This window comes from Herpailurus yagouaroundi, unplaced genomic scaffold, assembly GCF_014898765.1.
Source record: "Herpailurus yagouaroundi ecotype Mexico unplaced genomic scaffold, PumYag 197, whole genome shotgun sequence".
Lineage (NCBI taxonomy): Eukaryota > Metazoa > Chordata > Mammalia > Carnivora > Felidae > Herpailurus > Herpailurus yagouaroundi.
The window spans coordinates 19,199,314-19,225,454 of record NW_024412428.1 but is presented as its reverse complement, the minus strand read 5'-3'; the positions used below and the strand labels follow the sequence as shown (position 1 = coordinate 19,225,454).

General features: G+C 49.8%; 2 protein-coding genes across 10 annotated transcripts in view; one reads left to right on the top strand and one right to left on the bottom strand.

Moving 5' to 3' along the window:
• Nucleotides 1-10,619, top strand: part of WDFY2 (WD repeat and FYVE domain containing 2) — a 178,802-nt gene extending 168,183 nt beyond the window's left edge. For both annotated transcript variants that reach the window (XM_040448343.1, XM_040448344.1), the window contains 5 exons: nucleotides 518-623; nucleotides 4,499-4,600; nucleotides 5,432-5,562; nucleotides 8,252-8,360; nucleotides 9,417-10,619. In XM_040448343.1, coding sequence (XP_040304277.1) covers nucleotides 518-623; nucleotides 4,499-4,600; nucleotides 5,432-5,562; nucleotides 8,252-8,360; nucleotides 9,417-9,446 — 478 coding nt within the window. In that variant the 3' untranslated portion in view covers nucleotides 9,447-10,619. The remainder of the gene's footprint in view (nucleotides 1-517; nucleotides 624-4,498; nucleotides 4,601-5,431; nucleotides 5,563-8,251; nucleotides 8,361-9,416) is intronic.
• An 8,365-nt stretch (nucleotides 10,620-18,984) lies between these two features.
• DHRS12 (dehydrogenase/reductase 12) overlaps nucleotides 18,985-26,141 on the bottom strand; it is a 72,973-nt gene continuing 65,816 nt past the window's right edge. For 4 of the 8 annotated variants that reach the window (XR_005782395.1, XR_005782391.1, XR_005782393.1 and 1 more), the window contains 2 exons: nucleotides 23,383-23,486; nucleotides 19,719-22,901 (listed from right to left, as the gene is read on the bottom strand). Coding sequence is in view for 1 of the 8 variants with exons in the window: in XM_040448339.1 (XP_040304273.1) it covers nucleotides 22,469-22,901; nucleotides 23,383-23,486 (537 nt within the window). In the remaining 7 variants the exon portion in view is untranslated. Of the gene's footprint in view, nucleotides 22,902-23,334; nucleotides 23,487-26,141 lie in introns of all 8 variants that reach the window. The other 4 variants (XR_005782392.1, XR_005782394.1, XR_005782396.1 and 1 more) reach the window with 4 other exon arrangements.

The window sequence follows — 26,141 nt, the reverse complement described above, 5'->3', positions numbered from 1 at the left end:
CTTGATGTCAGCTCAGGTTGTGATCCCAGGGTGGTGGGATTGAGCCCTGTGTCCAGCTCCACACTGAGCGTGGAGCCTACTGAAGATTCTCTCTCTCTCTCTCTCTCTCTCTCTCTCTCCCTCCCTCCCTCCCTCCCTCTCTCCCTCTGTCCTTCTCCCCGCCTCACGCACTCTCTAAAGTAAAATTTTTTTTAAAAGGTAAAATCATGACTTTAGAACAAATACAGCACAGACATGTGCCACAGATTTTATATATAATAAATCAATTAAGGAAAGGGATAGTACTATCTTACACTGAGTTCAACAATCAGCTTTTTCCCTTAAGTGTTGGTAACTGACAATAACTCTGTCTTCCTGGGCCTCAGCATCTTAAACATTTTGATTCCATCTGATTTCTAAGACCTGTGCTTGGGGCTCAAGAGTGAGCATGCGCACTGATTGACTTTGCTGGGCTTCCTGCCTTTAGGGCTTTCATTTGCTCTCCAGAACTGTCACTGACTTTTGCTTTCTTTTGCAGTGACAAAGTCCAGGCCCTTTCCTATGCGCAGCACACACGGCAGCTCATCTCCTGCGGTGGTGACGGTGGGATTGTGGTCTGGAACATGGACGTGGAGAGGCAGGAGGTATGTGTCACAGCAGGTCACAGGACCACTCCATGGCCGCTGGGCTGGACTGTGCGGTTCTGGGTCTGCCGAGGAATGCCTCGGCCTCCCCTTCTGCTCATTTCTGCTTTATTTTATGATTAAACTGTGAAATAAGACATGTTATGTCAGAGAATAAAAAATTTTCGGGGGCGCCTAGGTGGCTCAGTCGGTTGAGTGTCCGACTTCGGCTCAGGTTGTGATCTCACGGTTTGTGGGTTCACGCCCCGTGTCGGGCTCTGTGCTGACAGCTCAGAGCCTGGAGCCTGCTTCGGACTCTGTGTCTCCCTCTCTCTCTGCCCCTTCCCCACTCAGGTTCTGTCTCTCTCTGTCTCTCAAAACCAAATAAACCTTAAAAAATTTTTTTCCGTACAAAAGGAAATTCCATTTTTTGTACCCCTCACAAATTGGCATGTAACATTCATGCAATAGAGATTTCATAAGAATTTCGACCGAGACTAAGCTGTTCAGACTTTGAATCTGTTGCTCCATTCATAACCAAAGTTCAGGTGGGAAAAGGGAACCATCTATTTTCAGGCGATTACTCCCTAAAGTGCCCTAGGAGCATAGAAAACTCATGTGCTTTATGTTAGAGAACGGTGGCTAATGTGTGAGAAATGGTACTTGATGAAGTCAGAGTCTTTTTAGTTTGATATTAGTAGAAATATCAGAAATAACTATTTTTGTGCTTTTAACCATTCTCCAGATATAAATATATACTTTGTCATTTTTAAGCATACATTTAAGTTTTATCATAGGATTCTTTCTTTATGAGTTTTCTTTTTTCATCTTTGAGCATCTTAACAACTGATCTGTTTACTGAATATCCCCTTTGACAAGGACTTTGAAGTTAACCATTTTCTCATTTCCCTAGAATTATGCGGGGTGAACTTTCCCTCTGACAGTGTATATTCTTCTAATTTATTTCTTTGCAGGGTGCAAGACTTAGAAAAGCAACACTTTAAAAAGACAAAAGCAATTTCCCAACTTCTTTCCACGCCCTCACCCCAATCTCATTTCAAGAGAGTAGTTGCTATTATCCACAATGTAATGCCTTTCAAATGCCAGTAATTAAATGCTTAAGAAGATTAAAGCCTGACTTGCCCAAACCGTAAATCCATGGGAGTTCTATTAGTAACTAATTAAAATGATCATTACGCTTTGGAAGTGGGGAATTGTAGAATATGGCTTTTGAAAGCACCGCTTGGCCCCTTCAGTGTAACAGCAGGGAAATCGGTGCAGTGTGCGGTGACCACGCCAGCCAGGCCGTCCATGTGACCGTGGATTCTGTGCTGTAGCCTGCTTTGGGTGAGGGACGGTCACACCTAGTCTGTCCTGACTTCTTCCCAGGCCTAACTGACCAGACCAGGAGAGGGGGAGCCACCGGGCTCTTTTCCCTCAGTGCATGCAGCCTCCACCCTTGATGGACAGAGGCCCCAAAGAGGATAATGATGTGGTTTCCAGAGATGAAACCAGGTGGTTGATGGGCTGTCCTTTGAGTCATCTTGCTTAAGTTACACCCTTTGACATGCGGATATCAAAGGGGCACTTGGTACTTAGTGACTGTTTTGAATCTTCTTCTTTGAGTGATAGTTCCAGCCATTTTTTGCAAGGGTCATCTTTTAGAAATGTAAAGACCTGAGATGTATCTGTGGAGCTTCTGGGTCCTGGCAAATGCTATGCAGGGTGCTTAACTCAGGAGGCTGGAGACTTGTAAGGAAGCAGTCCCTGTGCTGGCTGACTTTCTGGAAGAAAAGACATGTGGGTCTTTTCTGTTATTAAATGGTATGAAGGATTCGATTGTAGTTGCTGTAAGATAGAACATTAGTGCCGGGTATTTAGGAAGGGGCGTTACCATTGTTGGCTTTCTCAGCAGAGAGTTTGTGCAAGGACATGGCGCTGAAATGAAAGATTGATGGGGCCCGGATGTGCTCCGACCAGAACAGGAAACACCACAAGTAAAGACCAGGTGAACAAGAGAAGCCACCCTATGCTTGTGAGCAGTAGAAGCAGTCAGAGGTGATTGGCGTTGGGGAGCAGAGGGAGACTGAGTGGCTGAGCACACATCGAGTTGACATCTCATAGGCTAAACCTGTGTTTCTCTTATTCTAGAAACCCATTTTGTCAAGAATCGTTATCATTTTTTAGACGTATATACAATACATGTTCTCTGTAGAAAAATCACAGTGCTCACTAACAAATAGAAAACATGTCACCCACCCCAGAAATATTACCCGTAACATGTTGGCAAAAGTCCTTCCTTATAGTTTTCTCTGCAAATACACATGTACAAGCATTGCGGGGGGTGTGGGGGGTGGATAAAAAATGGAATCATACCACACATGCTGATTTTGTTCCCTTTTCCTGATCTTTACTCCCATTTCCCCCTCATAGACACCCACTGTGACGCATTTGATACGTGTCCTAAACCTGTATGCTTCCTTACAAAAGATGCAGTAGTGTGTGTATGTGACTCTTTTGTGAATTTTCCTGCATCATAAGTGTTTTGAAAAATCACAACATAGATAAGTCTTTCAGGGATAAAATGTTTTTGCCTGAAAACTTTGTATTACTTTGTCAAATCTGTCTTTAAACTGATTAGAGCATGCAAATTACAAAGCAAATCAAGGCTTACTTCCTAATAACTCTTTGGTTTTGCTAAAATAAATAAACCAAGAATTGGAACTCCTAAAATGTCATCTTTTTACTTTTCTTTTTTGAGACAGTGTGTATAGCTTTAGGTTCATTTCTGCTTGGAGGTGGGAGAATAAGCTAACCCCCCAAATCTGTTCCGTAACAGGTCTTCTTTGGAAAAGGATTATATCAACAGACAAAAGCCTTTCCAAGCCTTGGCTATGCTGCTGTCCGTTGAATCTCGTAGAGAGAGGGGACGGGCTGTTGTTTGCCACATTTCTGAAACTTGTTTGATCTCAGGCTTCTTTTATATAGTAAGTGGCCTGTGAGTCACATTGGAGTTTCCTGGAATTCACTTTTGAGAAACCCTGGAGTTGGATATATTTGTCCAGGTTCCTTGGGTTCAGTGATAGGTGGAAAGAGATCAGTCTCTCTGCCAAATGATGAAATGTACAGAGTTGAACATGGAACTCTAGAAACAGATGTAGAGTCACCATTTGCATAATCCGTAAAGATTTGCTAAGGAATAACTTTAAGCTTAATACGTCTTTTAAACGCATTTGATACAGTTTCGAGTACTCGTGATGGGGTTGGGAAATAGCTAACAGAGGTGGGATAGTATGTGGTCCATGAGGCAAAGAGCAAAGCCTGCACCCTTGCTGGGCCCTGCCGTGAGCAGAAGGTGGACATGCGGCTTCCCTGAGTACCCACTGAGGCCACATTGTATTCTTCCCACACAGGTAGCTGTGTATATGTGTCATGTGCAGTTACACATAATTATATACAGCCAGAGCAGATATACGATCTGAGAATATGTGATAAAGTCACGATGGCTCTCAGAACTCTGTGTGGTGTGGCCCCAGCCATCCCTGAATGCGCCTGAGCCCCAGCCTGTGCTGTTCCGCTCTCATGGTACTCTGTGTCGCCTTCTCAGGCCTTAGCACTTTCACTTATTTAAGTAATTGACATCCATAATATTTTCTTGTGTAGTCTTCCCTGATAAGTTATAAGCTCCATGATGACAGAGATTCTTTTAATTCACCACTACGTCCCCCAGGGCTCGACGCACAATAGGCCTTCAGTGAATATTTTTTCAATGACTAACTGAGCAATCATACCTGTTTCTTGTAAACACATCTTGATTCTGTAACTTTCATCGGTGTTAATCGTTCATTGTCCTCACTGCTCCTCACTGTGTCCCGTTGCGTGCTTTATTTCACAAGACCCCTGAATGGTTGGACAGCGACTCCTGCCAAAAATGTGATCAGCCTTTCTTCTGGAACTTCAAGCAAATGTGGGACAGTAAGAAAATTGGCCTAAGACAGGTGGGTGATACAGATCCCTCATCAGAATGTAATAGAGCGGAAATAACTTCACCCGTGATCTTAGAAGAACCAGCACCCTGGGCAGAAGTTGGCGGGGACGGTGCGGGGGGCGGGGGGGGGGGGGGTCAGTTATAACCCTGCAGCCACTTTGTGACTGCACATTAATTTATTCCCTTATCGACTGCAGCTCCTTCCTTCTGGGTTCAGTTTCTGTAGTGCCTTGTTCCAAGTAGTTAAGGGATGTGATTTTAGAATTCTAGCGGCGTCTGCCGAAACACATCTTAAAATTAGAGGGGTCGCGCTTAGCTCATAGTGGTACCAAACCATGAAATTATGTAAGTGGTGTTTATTTCTTCTTAATAATTTCACTTTCTCTCCTGCCATCTTAGTTTTCGTCATTTAGATCTACTCATAATAATAGAGCATTTTCAGTCTGATTCGAGGTTGGATTTGGTCCTCCGCAAGGAAGTCAGTGTTAGTCACCCAGCCTGAGCATGGCCTGAGCATGAATTGGGCTTCACTCATGTTCTCCTTCATCCAGCAGCATAATCTGTGGAGTTCATACTAATGATGGCTGGGAGGGACCGAGAATGGGCGAAAGGGGGTTGTGGTAGGGGTGGGGGAAGGGGCGGGTGCGGTGGCACGAGCAGATGTCTTTCCAGCAGCTTTCCTTTGAATAAAGAGCCCCGAAGAGAACACGCCTGGTGTGTTCCTTCAGTTTCCTGGGGCGCTCTTGTTTAACATCCTCCCCTGAATGCTGTTGACCACGCCTGAGCCTGGTAAGGCAGAGGCGTGGGAGCCACAGCAAGCGTGCGCTCTCTCTCCCACCAGCACCACTGCCGCAAGTGTGGGAAGGCCGTCTGCGGCAAGTGCAGCTCCAAGCGCTCCTCCATCCCCCTGATGGGCTTCGAGTTTGAAGTGAGGGTCTGTGACAGCTGCCACGAGGCCATCACCGATGAAGAGTGAGTTCCAGCAATGCGCAGGGCTGTCAGGGTGAAGGAGAGAATGTGATCTGGGAAGCTGCCCTCGGCACCTCAGCCGTGACCAACGGTGTCCTCGTTCCTGCTGGTTTAGAATATAGACCATGGCGGGGCACCTGGGTGGCTCAGCGGTTAAGTGTCCTTGTTTTGGCTCAGGTCATGACCTAATGGTTCATTGGATTGAGCCTCACTGCTTGGGATTCTCTTTCTCCCCTTTCTCTCATGCTTACCCCCTCCTCCTCTCTAAATAAATAAATAAACTTAAAAAAACTTATAGAATATAGACCATGGCAAGTGGGTAAAGCCCTCCTTCCTTCCAAGAGATACGTGTTCTCTTACGAGTCAGGAAAAGGGAGTACACGTGAAGAATTCATGTCTTCTGTGCTTTTCTCCACCCCCAAGGACATGTGCACTGCAAACAGATGTTCTTCCAGCAAACCCTTCTATCTGTTTGTTTCCTTAAGGGTTGCTCAGGAGTGTAGGAACCCAAGCTTCACTTTCTAGCCCAAGCTGGTATCTTTACAGGAGCTGAATCAGCCCACAGGCTCCAGAAGTTGGTGTTGGTGTCTTCTCCAGAATCGCTAAGCCACTTTACCTAAGTGGCTAAGAGGCCAGGACTGCCGGCCGTGCGGCTACTCAGTCTTGCTTGTTGGTCTTGCCCAATAACCTAGGACCTTAGGTTACTGCACGTCAGCGTGGGGGTGTGTACGTGGAGGGGCACATCTGTGTTACCCCTTGAATGCCGCTACTTCCAAAGTGCCCCAGGAGTAAACAGAATGCTTTGCAACACGTTCCCCTTATATAATGGATGACGGCACGCTCTCCTGAGGAACTTACCTGCCCGATTCTCCCCCACCTACTCCCGTACCTTGTCTACAGTAGAATCGTTTTAAGTATAAGATGGGTGTCTTGTCAGCGGCACGTAGATAGAAACACATTTAAGATGCACCGGAGGAAGTCAGCATTTAAAGGAAATTCTTGGCAATTAATAAACCAAAGCATTCTCTTACAGATAACCCTAATTTGTGTGTTTTTCCCTTCTTATTTATCCATATCAAATATAAATTAAGATGCCCTTGCATCAATAAGCATTTATATTCATTGATTATTTTCCACTCATCATATGTGATGGAATTCATAAGAGAGTTCTTTTCAGTAGAGAGCTGCAAGAAACTTTAGAGATATTCTAAATTAATTCTTCATTTAATAAAGACACAGACCCAGATAGCCTAGGCAACAGCACATTGAACCTAAATCTTGAATTCTAAATATTTGAAAGTGACCGTTTTAGAATACTCAAGATCTGTGCTGCAGACTTAGCTACAGGTAACAGCCGTCTTCAGAGAGCCCACTGCAGAGTGGGCCCCCTTGAAACACGAGGAGAGGACAGCCGTCTCCTTCCCTATGTCCCTCCTTCCCCCTCCTCCCCATGTCACCATTTGTCCTGCCTCTTCTGCTTTGCCTCTAGACAACCTAGGCAGTTGACAAGCCTTCTTACCAAAAAAGAAAAAAAAAAAAGCACAGATGAAAAAATACAAAACAAATAATGATGTTTGTTGATAGGTTGTTTTACCGGTTAAAGAGTTAGAACACCATAGAAAAACTAAGAAGCCTGCGAGTTAACACCAGGAACACAAGGAAATAGATTAGGCAGCCCTTCAGTTAGAATGGTAATAGTATCTTAGGCTTTGTAACTGGTGTGCTTTTTGTTTTTAATAGGCACAGGTACCAGCAAGTTCTTCTGAGACTTAGCAAAAGCATTGAGGCGTTTGTTTTAAGATTTGTCAAAAGCATCAATAGAGATTTTCAAAGGCTCTATCAGAGCAACAAGTAATCCGTAAGACTTTGGGAAATGTCATCATCTCTTTCCCATTCTGGAGAAGACAAGAATCGTTGCACCTTAAGAAAAAAAATCATTAACAGGTTCCCAGGGACTAACAGTAGATATAAAGAGTAATTTTTTTTTTTCAATTTTTTTTTCAACGTTTTTATTTATTTATGGGACAGACAGAGACAGAGCATGAACGGGGGAGGGGCAGAGAGAGAGGGAGACACAGAATCGGAAACAGGCTCCAGGCTCCGAGCCATCAGCCCAGAGCCCGACGCGGGGCTCGAACTCACGGACCGTGAGATCGTGACCTGGCTGAAGTCGGACGCTTAACCGACTGCGCCACCCAGGCGCCCCTATAAAGAGTAATTTTAGAGTAAGTCTTGGGGCGCCTGGCTGGCTCAGTCGGTAGAGCATGCAACTCTTGACCTAGGGGGTTGTGAGTTGGGGCCACATGTTGGGTACAGACTTTACTTAAAAAAAAAATTAAAAAAAAAAATTAAAAAATAGGGCCACCTGTGTGGCTTATTTGGTTGAGCGTCCAACTTCAGCTAGGTCATGATCTCGTGGTCCATGAGTTCGAGCCCTGCATTGGGCTCTGTGCTGACAGCTCAGCTTAGAGCCTAGAGCCTGCTTTGGATTCTGTGTCTCCCTCTCTCTCTGCCCCTCCCCCTGCTTATAATCTGGCTCTCTCAAAAATAAATAAACATTAAAAAATAATAATAAATAATGTGAAGCAGTCTTAGCCATTTGGCTGCAAATTAGAGCTTAATGACACCTTAGGTCTCTTTCATTCATGTGTCACTACTTTTCACTCTTGGAAACTTACTTTGCTCCTTCCAGACGTGCACCCACGGCTACCTTCCATGACAGTAAACATAACATTGTGCATGTGCATTTCGATGCAACCAGAGGATGGTTACTGACTTCTGGAACTGACAAGGTTATTAAGGTAGGATGCCATCTCATTTTAGAAGCTTTCCATCTTTGGCCCTATGTAAATATACCGGAGCCCCAAGACTGTGTGAGTTCTGCTCACAAGGTTACTCTCAGCGGTGAGTGTTTTTGAGAACCCATTATGTGCCAGGCCCCACGCCAGGACACAGGCTTCACACACCAAAATCGGACGTGGCTCTTGGCTGCAGGCAGCGGGTAGTCTACTGGGGACATACTCTGTCTTTTTGACGGTTACTAATAGGTCATGTGTTCAGCAGCCAAAAGAGAGATACAGGCAAGAATTACCTGAAGAATTCAGTGGAGGGGGATGGGGCTATTGGAGATGGCTTCAGGAAGGTGGTGGGGTTTGAGCCGAGCATTGAAGGAAAGGAAGGACTCAGGTAAGCCAACAAGAAATAAACGAGATCTTTCCCCCGTGAGATCAATTAATCCAGAAGCATTCCTCCAGGGCCTGTCTGAGGACTGTGCTGGACCGCATGGATTTGGTACTACAGCAGAGGCCCAGGACAGGAGGGGCCACAGCTGCGCCACCCCTGACAAACAGGCACAGGCTCGCCCGGCGCACCGGCCCACTCTGGGCCCTTCTTGGAGGCGGCCACAGGATGCAGTGGCTACAATAACCCCCTTCGAAGCCACTAGGCCTCTGTGACTTGGAGCAAGTTAGAAGTCAAGTCTGGGAGCCTTGGTTCCTTCATTTTTGAAAATGAGACATCTTAGAGGACCTTGAGAAGACTGAATGAGGGAAGATACAGAAAGGACACAGCACATCCCTGGCGCCCATTGGGTGCCTAACATACGTCTGTTCCCTTGCCCCTTAAGTGAATCAGATCTGCCTTATTCTCCACTGGCTGGATTGAAATTCCCCACAGCCACGGTTTTAAAGTTTACGTGAAACATTTTCATGGCAAAATGCTACTTAATAGATTTAGAAAGCACGTTAGCATAGCTCCTAGTTGCTTGTCAAAACGTTCGCTTTCATTCGATGGGGACTGTTTATCCTTAGCACAATTGAATTTTTAATTCATCAGATGTTTTCTTTTCCTTTTCACAGTTGTGGGATATGACCCCAGTCGTGTCTTGATGACACTGCAGGCATCACAAAGATAGTATTTACTCAAGAAACGGTTGTTCTAATCCACATCATTACTGGAGCTGCAAGCGGACGTGTGAGAGTTCGAGAGAAACTGCAGAGCGGGGCTGAGCTGACGGGGTAGCAATGCGTACAGGGGTGAGCTCGTGAGTGAACGCTGGCGAGGGAGACTTTCAACGCGTTCATTCGATATAAAAGAAGATATTTTTTTAGCAAATGGTTTATACGGTCTGGCTGTGCTACATTGTTTTGAGCATACTGAAAACTTTGTGTGGGGTGTTTAATTTTTACATTTTTCAACACTTCGTTTTAGTTGTTGCTTTGCGTGTTGGAGAAATGACGGAGGCATCTGTTCAGGGTATTTTTGGTCATTATAAAGTCGTTTCCATGTTTTCTTCACTTCCGGCACATATTCTGTGGTCAGCGTCTTTTTCTTCTGTTACCTACTCTCCGCTTCATCGACTCTTTGCCAGTGTGTTTATATTTACGCTCTTTCTTCTCACCGTTTCCGCTTTCACAGAAATCCTCTTCAACAGAGAGAGCTGGGAAACCATTCATGTGGGTTTTCCAACCGACTTCTTGAATCACATGAAGAGTTATCCCTTTGACACGTCTTACTCGCTCATGTTCTGAGTAGACATGACCTTGTGCTTCTGCCTCCGTGTCTCTATCTTTCCCACGTTACAAAAAGGCTGTGAGAAAGCTGCTCCCAACCGCTGTCCCCACAGAGGTGGGTGATTGTAACTCAGACCTTCAACTCGCAGTGCCTGGGTCATTTCTAATTCAGTTGGAGCTGTCTGAGCCTTTTCTGTTTTGGCTTTATTCACATAGCTCTTCCTTGCTCACAATATTCAAAACAAACACAACACAACAAAACAAAAACCCATGACCTTTGGGGGGGGTAGGGGGAAGCATCTGTAAGATGTGTTTCTCCACGCTGCACCTCTGAATTTGAATGTGTTCGTTACTGCGAGATCGTATCCTGCTCTACTCACCATCTGTATTCTCTTCCCCTTTAAAAACTAGATATTTAAAGATTTTGATCTTAATGTATTTCAGAACACTGTGCACACTTTCGTACTAAACCTGTGTGATCTGAGACGTAAAAGGTACCGAGTCGTACAGCTCATACTGTGTTCCGGTTGGGAATGTTAAAAATTTTTTTAAAAAGTGGGTGGGGAGCTTAGAAAATGAACCTGAAGAGCTCTCAGTTGAAGGGAATCCAGACAGACTTGATGAAGTGAAATACTCTTATGTGTAGTGACTCACCTCAGGCCATTGAAGTCCCTTTTAGGAATCTTATTTTCACCTGTAAAGCCAGACTGCGTTAGCAGCAGGCATGCACGATGAGCCGGCCCCGTTGTGCACGCTTTACATGTACCGCCTCGTCACCCTCCCCTGGCAGGGGCGGCCGGGGATCACTAAGTCTTGAGATCACCAGGTTAAATCAAGCCTCACCGATAAACAGGCCAATGACTTGCCCTTCACTATCCATATTAGCTTGTGCATTCCTGATTTGACAGTTTTTTGGTGGTAGTATTTGAACTGCTCCCGATTTTTCTTTCGCTTCGGGGGAAGCCATTTTTTTGCCCCTCAGCGACTATTCATTGCTTTTCTTTCCAACCAGGAAAAGTACTACCAGCCTTACATGGCTGCGGTACTCCCATTCTCTGAAGACCCCTGACACTGGCCCGTGTACGACCCGGGGAGGGGGCTTCCTAGAGAGGGTCCGCTGCTGCAGCGCTGGGACACAGGACCAGTGCGCACGCCCCGTGCAGCCAGAGTGATGGCGGCCATCACCCGAGACCTCAGACCGGATGAGCTCACGTGCCCAAACGCTAAGGTTGCACGTGCGCGTGCGCATGCACACACGCCCACGGAAGCGGTTACCACCGGTCAAGTCACTGTCCCCTTCCACATGACCCTTGCTTACCATCAGTTAGTTGCCTGTTATAACTAATCCGAGTCTTTTCTGCATGATTGTGAGAGAGCTTTAAAAAGGGAATTCAAATATTCAAATATCTATATTATAGTCTACTACGAGAACTTGGAGCCGCTTACTAAGTTGCACATGATAGAGAACCATGTGTTGGAAATGAGTAATAGAAATTAATCTGTTTTCCCTTCCTGGGTTTTGGAGCGTGGCCTGTATAACGCAGAGGGAGAAATGTTAGGGAAGCAGTAGACCAGTGCCCCTCAAGCCTGACGTGGATGTGAGTTAGGTCTAGACGAGCTCACACCCCACCGGGGAAGCTGCCTGCCCCTATGGGGTCACGAGTGTATACCGCGGTCCCCCTGGTCCGTGACCCTGCACTTCACTGCAGCCATCTCCCTCCCAGCACGGCGGGACCCCAGCCCTCAGAGCCACTCGGAGGTCGAAACCACTCGACACCCCACCGATGAGAGTCGCGATCGGAAACCACAGATGTATCGTGGCATCCGCTGCTCCGCCTTTTCCTTTTTCCTCATCTGTGTGGGTGCTTGAATTTGGTGAGAAGCGCTTAGCAAACCAACTGTGCGTGTTCGTGATACTGTGAATTCTTTGAGTTTTACATTGAGTGCCTCCGCCATTTTTGTGACTCATGGAGAGAGAGACGCGGGTGGTGCGTGTCTTCCAAGCATTTTGTGGCTGGAGGCTTCACCCATTAGGAGTGAAGGCTGGCACCAGCACTTGGCTCTGCTCCTGTCCAGGTTAACTGTCATAGTTCTTGTTTTGCCCTGTTGGAATTGCACTTTACATATGTTTTTGCTCTGTTACTTGACCAGTTCCGGCAAGTGATGCCTTACCTGAAACTGGCAAAACTGCACACGTCATGCACAGACTTATTCTTCGTTTGGTAGGATAAAACCAATCACCTGCTCTCAGTTTCTCCAAAGAAATGTTACCGGAACCTCTAGCTGCCTGGGTTTGTGTCCACAGTAGCGAAAGTCGTTTTAAATTAAGCACTTGGAATTGCATGTCTTTTTATATGCCGTCAGTCAACGACGTGTTTCTCATTTGGTTGTTTGAATTATTCAAGGAATCATAAAATCACAAAACTGGAAGGGATCTTCAGAGATCTAGAATGTTCCAAGCAGAACACATGTAGTCACACCAGACAGTTGGATACAGCTGAGGTGTAAACAAGAGAACCTAAAAGAAGAGTTTTTGAGGAACAGTTGCTTTTGGACCTTAACTAGTAACGGCATGACTAGGAGTGACTTCCAAGCAGCTCTTGGGAACCAGATTTGATGCTCTTATAGGTGAACCTGACACTTCTTTTGGCTCCAGCCTTGTTTACGAGTGGGTGGGTACTACTCAATGAGGCAACTATTGCTGGTCTTGATCAGAATAAACTCATTCTGGCGCTCTTCTCCATGGACCACCCCAGCAGCCAAATCCAAGTGGAAATCCGAGGGTGTTGAAAATTCATCTTCCCTTTTGTCTGAAGGCTAGCCTTGAGTCGGTCTTTCTTAGGGAACGTGATCACCTTTTCATGGTTTGGGATTCTTTTTTTTTTTTAATGTTTATTTATCTTTGAGAGAAAGAGACAGAGTGCAAGTGGGAGAGGGACAGAGAGACAGACACACAGAATCCGAAGCAGGCTCCAGGCTCTGAGCTGTCAGTCAGCACACAGCCGGACATGGGCCTCGAACTCATGAACCACGACATCATGACCTGAGCCCAACCGACTGAGCCACCCAGGTGCCCCAGATTCACTTTTAAAAAGCATAATTTACTTTTGCTTAAAAATCAATTTTTAAAGCCTGGATTTTAACTTTTAAGTAAAGGGATAGCTCTAAACTGTGTACCAAAGTTACTGGCCACAAATATTCATTAAATGAGATTCCTTTGCTTTTGCCTTTTCATTGTTTAATTGTATGTAAGCGATCTCCTTCACTAAGATATATATTTTAAAGTAAAAGAAAGCACTTTGCCCAAACAGTCTTCTTTTTCTCTCCTTTAAAATAATGGTAAATCTTGGGGCGCCTGCGTGGCTCAGTCAGTTATGCATCCGACTTCGGCTCAGGTCATGATCTCATGGCTCATGGGTTCGAGCCGCAAGTCAGGCTCTGTGCTGACAGCTCAGAGCCTGGAGCCTGCTTCAGATTCTGTGTCTCTCTCTCTGCCCCTTCCCTGCTTGCGCTCTGTGTCTCTCTCAAAAATAAACATTTAACAAATTTTTTTAATAAAAATAAATAAAATAATAGTAAATTTTAACTGAAAGTGGGTATCTAGCAAGTTGACTGGGAAGCACAGAGTTCTCTAGGTGCTCCTAGAGATCGTAGCCCTCGTGAGCCATCTGTTGAGTGTCCATCACATACGAGGGCTTTGAACTAGGCCCTGGTGTGCCGGGGTCCACTTCCTGGCCTGGGCAGAGGCCACACGGGGGAGCAGATGGGTCATTTCAGCCCCATGTAGTTCATTCAGTGAAAGGAGCATGCTTGAGGTTCCCCCCCCCTCCCCCGGGGAGTTCTGCACAGGGTGCCCCTCCCCCAGCAGAAAAGGTTTCTGAGCCGGTTAAAGGTGGAGGTGGGGTTAGTGGAGTCTGGAAGTGACCTGTAGGCTGCAGAAACAGAAACAAATGCCTACGATCTGGCATCAGCCTGGTACGCAGAGGCCACAAGTGGTTTGGAGTTGCCGGAGAATAATCGCGCGCTCAAGCGGCAGTCCTGGGGCCCGAGCTCTTGTCATTACGGGCGGGCCCGTGCAGGGAGGGAGGCCGCACACAGTTCGCCAGGAGGGGTTCACTCGGAGTTTGAGAGTCAAGTTTTCCTGCAGCTGAGGCTAGTATCAAAGTTTGTTTTTCCTTTAGAAATACCTGGGATTGTTATGTTAAAATGGCCCTTGGTAATTAATTTTTGAAGTTTCTGGAGGCACAGCCCCGTCCTGGAGGCCGTGAGGTGGAGCTGGAGACCGCTGCATGCATGGACTCGGCCTGGGAGAACTTGCCTGCTAGTTCCCTTATTGCGCAGGTGGGCCAGTCTCGGCTGCTCCCCTTTGAGAAAGGAAAGAGTTTGCCTGGGGCAGGAGGAGACTGTTCTAGACAACTGTGGCCAAGCCCCTCGGGTGCGTAAGCAGGAGCTGCCCTCAATTTCCCTGTTGGCCTTAAATCGTTCTCGCAAGTAATGGGTCATCTCAATACAGTGTGGCAAATGTGATAAATCCTCCACCTCGTGGCACTCGCCAAGTGGAAGGGAACATTTTCCTCAATTCAGAGACTGTGAAAAGGGCTCAGGCAGCCCCCACCTCAGAGACCCGGCCCTGCCCAGCCAGGGCACCCCAACATTCTGCCGTGGGGCTCGGCACTTTCTAGTTCTTGCCACTGCATCCGTTCGCCTTTGTCTTGCGCTAGCCAGGTATCGTGTGTCCGTAACTTAATTCAGGGTACCCGTGTTCATTTTTCAACTTCTGCTCAAGTTTACAACCAAGAATTACATCCATACCAACCCTTGGGGTTTTTAGTTTGTAATTTTGCCCGTGAACATTATCCCTTCCACTGAGAAACCTATTTAGGCCTAACACCCAAAAGCAGTCTTCAGAAATTAGATCTGCCCAATACTGGAGTGGGATTCCTCCCTTTGTTCCCCGTGCCAGGAAATGTTTGCACAGCCAGTAGACAGCCCCTTGTCGGCAAAGTGGGAGGGAGGCTGAAGCCTGGAGTAGGGATCGAATTTGATGATCGTCCTTAAGACCCCTTCCAGTCCTGCGATCCTGTGATTCCATTTATGTTGTTCACTGTTTGACTAGTGGCTGACATAGGAATGTCTTTGTCTTCTGTCACATCACATAAACTGCTTACTGCATGTTTCCATCTAGAGGTCTGAAGAAGATAAAGAAGGTGGAACTTGATCATGGTACCATCTCATTAAAAATAGATACCTCAAACTGTCCACCTTTGTGACTTAAGAAGCGTATCTGACTTTCTTGGGAGAGACGGTGTCAGGGAACCGCAAGTTAGTTTTGACATTAGATTTAGGATCTGACCTTGATAACCTTTCTCCCTCGGTTCTCTGGGAATCAGAAGAGGGCGAACTATACTACAAAAAGGGAAAATGGTTTGAAAAAAGTATTTCATTTGTCTACACTTTTCTTTTTCCCATCCAGGTAGATGGCAGCCTTAGGTCAGTAGCATCCACCCGTATGAAGTATAGACCAAACACTTGTGTCACTGGTAACCATGGTACTCTTGATATATTTGTGTTTGACGCCATTTGCCTTGCTTTTTTAATGACTTTTTTTCACGTACTGTCATTTTGCAAAAGAAAATCTTTATATGAAAAGGACAAAAACTGTTACTAACTGGACAACAGGGAAGGTGCTAGCTCCACGTTCGTGCCTGCCTCCCACTCTTCATAACCAGGGAAATGGACTCTGCCATCCTGCACGCCGTCAGTCTGTGGCCACCTCCGCACCCGGCCGCAGCAGGCACGTCACTTTTCGGGTGTCTTTTTCTTTCTTTCTGAAATGAGATTCCCCAAGGGGTCAGGCTGAGAAGGTAATGAGCCCGAGGCTGGAACCGATCTCTCACGTGTGGTTCCAGCAGAACCCTCCGGCGTGGCCATGCTGTCTGCCGGTAGAGTCCACCAACCAGACCGGACAGGCTTGACCTTGACTTCCTGACTGATCCGGTGAGACGGAGCAAGAATTTCTTACCACGTCAAAATGTCTGTATCCCGTTCTCTGTTCAAATGCTGCTGGATGTTGTGAATGTTTTTCAACTCTGCTCACTTTCCCACTGTGTTCCCTCTGACTGAAACATGCCTGTAGCCATTACCAATGTAAGAGACTCTCAATGCAAAGTTGCCTCCACGGTTTAAAATAAATCTCTGTGGAAACCTGCCCGCATCTGTGGTCCCTCATTGTTGTCGTCAAGCTGAAACGCGCGGCCACATGCATCCCAACAGCCCCGCTTTGGTGTTAACCGTGGGAGGGAAGGGAAGTCTCTGGGCCACGCCTGCACCTGGCTGTCTAGACCTAGGGAGAGCCACAGTCTGGAAACCAAGGTGAGCCACCGTTTACCCCAGGCTCTGCACAGCAAATGGGCTGTGGCCGCATAGTCCTTTTTCTTTTCTTTATCTTTCACAGAAGTCTGCTTTAACTGTATTGAAACTTTCCAACTGAGGAGAAAGGACTTCAGGGCTAAAAACTCAGGAAGCCAATTTTATGGATCGGAAGAGAGGTGGGAAGAAAACAATGGCTTGCATGGCACTGAACAGTGGGGGGGGTCGCTGGACTGCCCTTCACACCAAGGCCCTGTGACTGGTGGCCCCTCTCCCTCCTGGCCCCTTTGTGACAACCCACCCACACCCCACACTCCAGAAGTCCCATCCACTCCGCCCACCCCGTTTTCTTCGGAAAAGGACGGATGCAAATGGAGCCGATACTCGCCGACCTTCCGGGCAGGTGCACCCAGAAAACCCCTTCCTGGGGTGCCTTGGCTGATAGCCTGGATCTGAGCACCTCTGAGGAACCGTCCACTTGGGTTTTCCTCCTCTATGAATGATGAGTGAGGGTTATTTTGCCTTGAACACCAAGAACGTATGTAGATATTTCTATATGTGTTTATTTCTATATGTGTTGTTACAACATTGCAGTCATTAGGAGGTAAAATGGGGTAACACAGAAGTTTTTCAAACTAGCACTAGAATGCCAAGTACGTAGTATTTTTTTAATGTTTATTTTTGAGAGAGAGAGAGAGAGAGAGAGAGAGAGAGCGTGCAAGCAGGGGAGGGGCAGAGAGGGGGCACAGAGTCCAAAGCAAGCTCCAGGCTCCAAGCTGTCAGCACAGAGCCCGACCTGGGGCTTGAACCCACGAACCATAAGATCGTGACCTGATCCAAAGTCGGACACTTAACCAACTAAACCACCCGGGCGCTCTGCCACGTGCATTACTGAAGCCACTCCTAATCTTAAGCAAATGTAAACTGGCCTCATGTAATTTGTTCATGTAAATATGTGCTATCCCAGAATCATGCTTTGAGCCTAGGGCCACAAAGGGGCTGCACACGATGGAGGCAGGGTGGAGCCCTCCCCTGGGGTACGGAGGTGCACAGCCCATTAGCACGTCTCCCTCTTCCCGCCCTGCTTCCCTCAAACCAACAATGCGGGGTGATCTTAAACACAGAATTTTTAAGAAAACCAAATTTTCAAATAAAGGAGAAATTTTCACAGGGGGGGAAAAACCTGCTGCTGAAGATGAAGGTTGGCTTGTTCCTGGCCCCAGTCATATTTATTTTAAAATTAAAGTTCCCAGTCTTCCTAAGTTCCTCGTCGCCAGGGGGAAGTAGAAGTGGAGTCCGCCCACCGGCCCTTGGTGCCTGCCTTCCCTGGCCCTGAGTTGACTCTGGTCTGGCTTCCTTAGATCTCTGAGCCAGCTCTTCAGGATTTCTATTCGTTTCCCCTCTTCAGTCGATGAGGAGGATGGTCTGGCAAGAGGGCAAGTATGTGGGAACCGATTTCTGAGCTAAAAGTGAGGGAGAAACCAAGCTGTGAGAACGGCAGCTTCGTGACTGGCCTCTGCCTGTGGCTGCAAGGGCCCCAGATGGGTCATGTCAGCGACCCCTGCCGGGGACCCACAAGTGCCACCCCAGCCCTCAGGGGTCCACACGGAGGAATGTCCTGATGTGCTACATACAGCAGGGAGACCCAGCAGGGGAGAACAAGGAGTCAAGGGGAGTTTGCCTGACACAGACATTGGGGGCTAAGGGAAGGTCTTGGGGCAGGGGTGCGGCTGGGTGGGGCCTGCCCACTGCAGGAATGTGAGGTGTTCGGGAACCGGGCAGGCGGTAGCCAGGGGAGAAGTGCAGCCATCCTCACGGCCACAGGGTCACCGAGAGCCTCACAACGGCTCAAGAGTGGTTATCCGTGATGGAGAGAGAGCCAGAGAGAAGACGCAGCTTACCCCCGGAGGTCAAGTGTTTCCTGGCCACCTCCTCCCAGCTCCTCCTCTCCTGGAGCTTGTCCCTTGGGACTCTGCCCAGCTAGAGAACAAAACCCCAACAGATAACCGCCTCCAGAAATAGAAAAGCCGAGTCACGGCCAACGTGCTTCCCGTTGCTGCTATGGACGGATCCCGTTCCCCGGGGTTCGGTCAGCTTCACAGGTGACCTTCCACCTCCCCGGTTGGGATCACCTTTACCCGGGGAGGGCGTGGCCTTGCCTAGGACTTTGATGACCCTGATCACAACCTGAGGACTTCTGTCTTCCAGGGACCCCCCGAGTTCAGAAAGACGGGGAAAAAATGGGGGGTGTAAAATCTGGTGAGGCACTTTACAAAACTCACCCCGACAGGCCAGGGACCCGTCTCACCGGTGAAGCCTGGGGACACTCATGGGGAAAGAGGACAGTCCCACCCTACCCGGAGTTTCATGGAGGGGAGGCTCCACGTGGAGAGGCCCCAGTCTGTGGTTAGAGAGAGAGGGCGTGGGCCGCCTTCCCAGACCCTGTGCTGAGGTGTGCGGGGTCGCAGGGGCGGGGCGACCACAGCACGCCGTCCTGGAGCCCGGTGCACGGCCGCGAGAAGGAAGGGACAGAGACACGAGGAGATTAGGACGGCATTCTCAAGAAGAGACTGTGGATGGCTGGCCTCCTTTTAATACCAGTACCGCTAGTAACACAAAGGACTGTGATCGGGAACTGCCCTCTTTCCCCTTCAAAACAGCACTCAGCCAAGCTGCTCGGCTTCCAGACCTTCTTGTTAGGCCCTGAGGGGTCGCCCCTCGGCCTGGGTGGAAAGTGCTGCCCGCCAGAGCCTGCGAGCGAGTTGGGTCCTGTGCCCTCCGGGCCCTGGGACATGGGCACCCGTCCCAGCCCATCCCCTGGGAGCGAAATCCCCTGCACGGCCCCCCTTCCCTCTGCATGCTAGACCCGGGTCTCCTTCCAACGGCGTGAGGGCCGCGCTGAGGCCGAGGCCGCTCGAACGCTCAGACTCCCGCCTCCCAGGTCGGCTATCTTGCTCCAATGAGTCTGGCCTCTCAGAGTATCCTGGCCGGTGGCTTCTTGAATTGCTAAAGTGTTTTCTTCTTTTCAGGGAGGAACACGGTAAGAGCGAAGGAACTTGACTGCCTCTGCCAAGCTGCTCGGCCGCGTCCTCCCTCCCCACCCTGGCCCTTGGCTACACACAGGTTCCTCACCCGGGTCACCTCCCCGGGGCCCCACTGCCGGCTGCAGGCGGCGGTCCGTTTGCCCACGGGCCTCCGGGAACACGGCGTCTCTACAGTGAGCGCACTGGGAAACAAAAGCATTCTCCTGGGAAGCCAAGGAAAGAAAAGAAACCAGAGTAAACCTTCAAGAGCTGTAATGAGATCAGAGGATGTCAGAGCTAGAAAGGATCGTGTCACGTAGGGCTCTCATTTTTTAAATTAAAAATAAGCTTTTTTCTTCTTTTTTACAGAAGCAGTACTTACTTGTTTATTATGGTAAAATGAGGAAATACCGAAGAGCAAGAAGGAATCTGGCGCCTTCTGTTGCAGTGCTCATGGAGGACAGGCGTCCATGTGCTCAGTCCCCCTGTCCAGCCCTCCCTCGGGTCTCCAGGGCCACAGCCGGGCTGCCTGAACCCAAGAGGCCTGGTCGTCGCTCTGTGACCTGTGGGCCAGGCGCACAGATCCGGGCGGTGGGCTTGCTGGCGGAGATTTTGTAAGCACACAGGCTGACGGTGGAGGTGTCCGGATGATGTGCCCAGAGCACCAAGGGGCAGGGGGCCCTCCGCGGCCTGATGGCGCTCGCCTCGGTCAGGCAGAGCCAAGCACGTCTCCCTCAGGAAGGGAGAAGAACCGAGAAGCCGCTCTCCCAGCACTCCTGGCCTGAGTCGCTCCTGGGGCGTGTGCTTCCCTGAGAACATCCCCTGGGCATTCGTCACAGGCTATTCAGAGCCTCCTCGGGTCTGTGCATCAGAGGGCTAATCTGGGCCAGGTCTCCGAGCCGGGGTTCCGCAGCACGCTCCCCAGCACCAACACACGTCTCCTTCTACGGCCGCGCGGGTATAGGAAGAATCGGACCACAAGGCACGCACGGTTTTGGAACCGGATCTCTTCATTTAATGACACAGTGCAGTTTTCGTCTCCCACAGACATTCATCTACGGCGGGGTTTTCAGGTTTGAACAGATTTCTTGTACAGGTGTTCCATAATTTATCACCTCCCTCTCTCACTAGTGCTGCGACGAGCAGCCTCGTTTCCCAGATCTTTAATTATTTCTTAGGACGGACTCCAAGGATGTGTATCCAAATTAGGCTTCTAACAAACCGGCTCTCGGAGAGGGGGCAGCGGTGTTCGAGAGCGTGCTTCCCAGACGCTGTGGCCGGGCCCGGCTGGGCCGGCAGCCTCTGTGCTTGGTTCCCCCCTGTAAACGGGGTGACAGCGGTGCCCATCCCCTGGGGGCCGTGAGGACACACGCATCGTACCCAGGTGGCACTGGGAGTGGCCCTTGGCACCTCGGGTGTATGGGGGTGTCTGCTGCTGGGTTTAGTTCCCTTGTTTTAGGAGGTCTTTCCCGAGAGCTCCTCATAAAAGTTGGGAAGGGCAGATCCCGAAGAGAGCTGTGCTCGCCTTCTGTTCCAACATGCTTCCAGATAATTCCAGTTGTCTCCTTAGTGATTATTACTTACCTTTGCACACTCGCCATGTCTAGAAACCTGGGTCGGGGTGCGGGGGCCTGGGCCTGTCCCCAGGTCCCCATCGGTCTCCCATCAACTTCCCTCGGCCCCGGTTCATGCCTCTCTGACACGGGAAAGCCAGCGTTTACCAGCCCCCTCTGTCACCAGGCTGCCGGAGTCAGGACAGCTCGTGGAGGAGGGGCCCCCCAGTGGTCCCCCCGACTCCAGCACTGCCCCCCTCAGCCACGCCCAATGCAAACTGGAGACCAAAGCACTGCCTCTGAGGACAAGGCTTCTTCCTTTCTAGTCCCAATGTGCCCCTCTTAAAGCAATTCCCTAGTCCTCTTTACTCTGGTTTTAGGTCGTTCCTGGGGAGAGTCAATCCTGTGGCTGCTCTGCACGGAAGTTAAAGGCTTCGACCTTCCTGGCACGATGAGCAATGGAGCCAGGTGCCCTCGGGTCCCCCGCTCAGTTAGAACCCTCCGCCGCCTCTGGACCAGGGAGACTGGAGAGAGAAGACGCCCTCAGGTGTGAGGCAAGGGAGCTGGCTGCAGGCGCTCGTCCCACAAGCCTCGTGTGGGACAGCAGTGTGCACAGATGTCGCTTCCCGGTCCTCCTGATCAGCTCTTTATGGACACCTCCCTGGAACCCAGGGCTGCACCCTGGCCCCCCCTCAGGAGGTGGAAGGAGCATAAGATAGTGACCATGACAATGAAGGAAGTCATGCTGCACACTGCCTGGGCCTCCCGAGCCCCTCCCTGTGAAATTAGTGCCCAGATCTGCCCCTTTCCCAAGGGGGTCATGCCACTCTAGCCTTCGCTGTACCTAGGCTGGGCGAGGGCAGGATCTGCCCTGCTGGCTGTGGGACCTCAGGCCCCCGGCACAGGCTGGCACTGAGCGGGCTGCCCACTAATATGTGAGTTAACTCCCATCTTAGAGCGTGGGCCACACGCTGGACATGCCTGGAGAGCACACCCTGCACGGGAGCCTCAGCTGTATCTCTGCTGTTGCCCAATCCCAGGGCAGCTTGCTTATGCTTCGCAAAGAACTCCATCCGGGCCTCTTTTGTAATGAGAGACTGGTTTATTCCTGGGAAAACTGGGAAGAAGTATGGCTCTTTGAAACATCAGGATTTCGGGGCCTGAGAAGTAATCCACCAGCAACGGTCCGCAGATCAGCGAGCAAAAGCGGGACATACTCGGGGCATGCGGAGGACAGAGGTGGAGTGGGGGAGCACTGGGCAGGGAGGCCTTCAGAGACAGACAGCACCAATGACAGGGGAGCTGATGGGTGCCGGCAGCTTCACAGACAATGAGGGAGCCCCCCCAGTTGAGTTTAAGGGCAAGAATGTCAACGTGGAAGTTACAGATGGGGCTTTTCGAAATAGCTGTCACACGCTGAGATACGGTGGTATGACTGTAGTTTCTGTTAAGATCAGGTAAGAGATCTGGACCCTTGCCTTTCAGTGCTCCAGAACTGAACATGCACGCCCTCCAAAGCGAGCACAGGGAACACAGTCACTGCTGTGACATCTGTGGCCGGTGAGCCAAGGGCTGCCCACAGGAGGGAGGAGTGACCTCTCACCATCCTTACTCTCTCTGAGCCGTGCGGGGCAGGGACGCCTCTGCCAGGCTCCTTCCCGTTCGGATGGTCGCCAGCCCTCGGCAATTCTTCTGTGGGCCCGAGAAACACTGAGAAGAGAGCTGGCAGCCTCTGTGGCTTCTCCCAGGAGCACGATGAAGGTCCTCCCTGGTCTGAGCACGGCCACGCCTGGCCCCTCATGAAGAGGACTCCCGCTGTGCCAGGAACTTTGCAGGGCCTGCCGTCAACTACTAGGATCCGAATCAATGTACATTCTACAATAAACCTGTTGTGGAAAAGGGCCCGTGTGGCACATTAATAAAATGCAGTCTTTTTTAAAATTTTTCATCCAAGTTAGCATCTAGTGTAAGAATGATTTCAGGAGTAGAACCCAGTGCCTCATCCCCTACATATGATACCCAGTGCTCATCCCAACAAGTGTCCTCCTTAATGCCCCTTACTCATTTAGCCCATCCCCCCACCCGCCACCCCTCCAGCAACCCTCAGTTTGTTCTCTGTATTTAAGAGTCTCTTATGGTCTGTCCCCCTCCCTGTTTTCATATTTTGCTTCCCCTCCCTTATGTTCATTTGTTTTGTTTCTTCAATTCCACATATGAGTAAAGTCATATTTGTCTTTCTCTGACTCATTCGCTTAGCATAATACCCTCTAGTTCCATCCACGTTGTTGCAAATGGCAAGATTCCATTCCTTTTGCTCACCAAGCAATACTCCATAAAATGCAGTCTTAAGGAAGCCACGTCACTTACTTTGTTTTGTGCACAGACCATAGTTCCATTAAGTGCCGTCCTTTCTCACTTAGGTCATTGGGATTCAGTGTCTGAACCAGCATTGCTCCCGAGGAGACTGTCGTCTACAATACGTACAAGAGAAGTTTATAAGCAAAAATGGACAATACCTTCCCATTCCTCTTCTCTGCCAAGCAGCATATTAATTTTCTCAGTGGTGGTGGTAACAAATGGCCACAAACTTAGTGGCTTAAGGCCACACAGACGCGCTCTCTTACAGTTCTGGAGGCCGGAGGTCTGAAATCGAGGCGTCACAGAGCCGTGTTCGCTCTGCAAGTGTTAGGGGAGACCAGTGCCTCGCCTTCCCCGGCTTCCAGGGGCCGCCTGCCTTCCTTGCTCGTGGCTGCCCTGCCCCAGTGACCTCTTCTTCTCCCGGAAGGAGACCGTCTCCTTCTCCAACTCGCACTCACCTCCCTTCCTTCTGTTGACCCTCGTGCTTATGCTGGGCCCACCTGGATAACCCAGGACACTCCCCCCATGCCAATGTCCTTCATTTAGTCACTTGTGCGAGGTCCCCTTCCCCCATGTAAAGGTGACACAGTGACAGGTCCCAGGAATTAGGACACGGACCTCGGGGGGTGGGAGGTGGTCATTATTCTGCCCACTACCGCAGAGAGAAGGCAGTCTGCATATACTGCCTTCTCCCTGATTTCTCTGAGCGGGTCATTTTAACCTATTAGGAGAGAACCGGCTCCACGAACCTGTCGTCTCTCATCAGAGAAGCATGCTCTCCAGGAAATGCACCCCCTCACCCTCGACCTGAATGCCTCCCACAGCTGCCCTGCTCTTCAGAGGCCTCCCTCTCCTGACGCTCTGCCCACTCCCAGATGATCATGGGCAAAAGCCTCCGGGGAGGACTGGAGTCTTTAACGTTTCTAGTTGCATAGTTCTGCCTCCCTTTTCGCAGGGAATTCGTAGGCTGTGTGTGGGCGGCAGGCAGCCACCCGGCTGTGGCAGGAGGCAGGAGTAGGGGACGCGAAGGTGCTCTTCGGAGCAGGTTCCCAGGAAGCCTCTACTGCCCAGATGAACATTCGGGAATCCTAGTCCACACGCCAGGAGCTCCTTAAGCACGTGTGTCCTCAGGAAGAAGCACCGGACTGACCCTCCTCTTGACCTGGGTCCCTCCCAGCCTTCAGTCAGCGCCTCTCCAGACACACCTCGATGCCGTCCAGGCTGGCACAACACTGCTTGATTTCAGGTGACCAAAGAGAAGGCCCATGGGCCCACCGGACAAGCTGAATCTCCCCGTGGGTGTGGACCAAATGTAGGCCCACCGGCTTCCTGTCAGGAACAACGCCAAACCCACAAAACATCCCAAGAGCTCAACTCATCGCTCTGGAGTCGTATTCTTCCTCCGAGGCAGGGATCAGGGCACTCGTGAGAATACACACAGCTGGGGAGGCACAAAGCGCTCGGTGAGGGTGGCAGGGAGCCACCTGGTGCCATGGGGCCCCTCCTGCCAGCGGCCCTGAGGAGGGGTGGGCGGGTGCCTGACGAATGCCAAGTGGCCGCCTGGGCTGCTGTCTCCCTCCCCTCAGAGGGTTTTCAATCCAAATGCTGTAACTGGCTCCCGGCTGCTACTGCTTCCTTCTCGGGTCCCGTGAGACCTTCCTCTGCCCCCGGACTGGAGCCAAGATGCCTGAGAGCCCCACGTCCGGGGAGGAGGAGGTGCCCATGTTACAGGAAGGGGAGACGCAAAGTGTACAACAGTCTACGAGCCCACCGTGTGCAGAGAGTTTCTATGTGCACGTAAGTCTGTCACGTCTGGTCTGTGTGTCGAAAAGGACGAATAGGAAATACAAAATTTAGTAATACTGCTTATGTCCCAAGGGTGGGATGAAGTAAAACGTTGGCTTCCTTTGCTACCCATTTCTGCACTATTTGAATTAGAATGGTTTACAACAAGCATATAATTCTATGATTATTTCTGTAATCATAAAACATACATACACACACATTTTTAACATGAGAAAAATGCCGTTGAAGTGTGCCTGACACAGAACAATATTCACAATACACAGAATGCGAAGTTACAACAGGGCAGGAACAGCGGAGTCCCATTTCTGTGAGGAAAGGTATCAAAACGGGAAATAGTTGCAAGGATGATACTTTGGTGCACTAAAATGTTTAAAATGCTTATCTTTGAATGGTGGAATTATCGTTTGCCTGTCCTCGTGCCCATCTGTATTGTTTTTCAACGTGAGGTGAGAACAAGTAAGGGTTCCCAGTGCCAGGGCCCTGGGCTCTTTTCTGGGCCACTCCTGGGGGTTTCTGCTTGACCAGTTCCACCCAGTGCTGGATGCACCACCCTGGCAGCGCCCTGCTCAGCACCCAAGCCCACGGGCGCAGCCTCGCACCACGGACGGGGCACCGGGGTGGGCGCCGGGAGCCTGGATTTGGGCCCTCACCAGCGATGGGACCGTGGGCAAACCACCGTGGCAATTTCGGCCTTGGTTTCTTGTAGAGGGGAGACCGCTGGCCAGCCCACTTCCTAGGGTCAGAGGGTTCTGTGGAGAAATAAAATGCGTGTGTGGACCGGAGGGCTCTCGGTGCATGTTTGCTTGTTACTTCGTTTCTGCATTAGCATTGGTAATTCCGGGTTTTGACTTCCATCCCAGACAGCATTCTTCATTGTCCACATCCCAGTTTATTTTTGGAGGGTCCTGCCTTGTGAGTCTGTGGATTCTGAAGTCTCCTGAGGACTCGGGCTCCAACAGCTG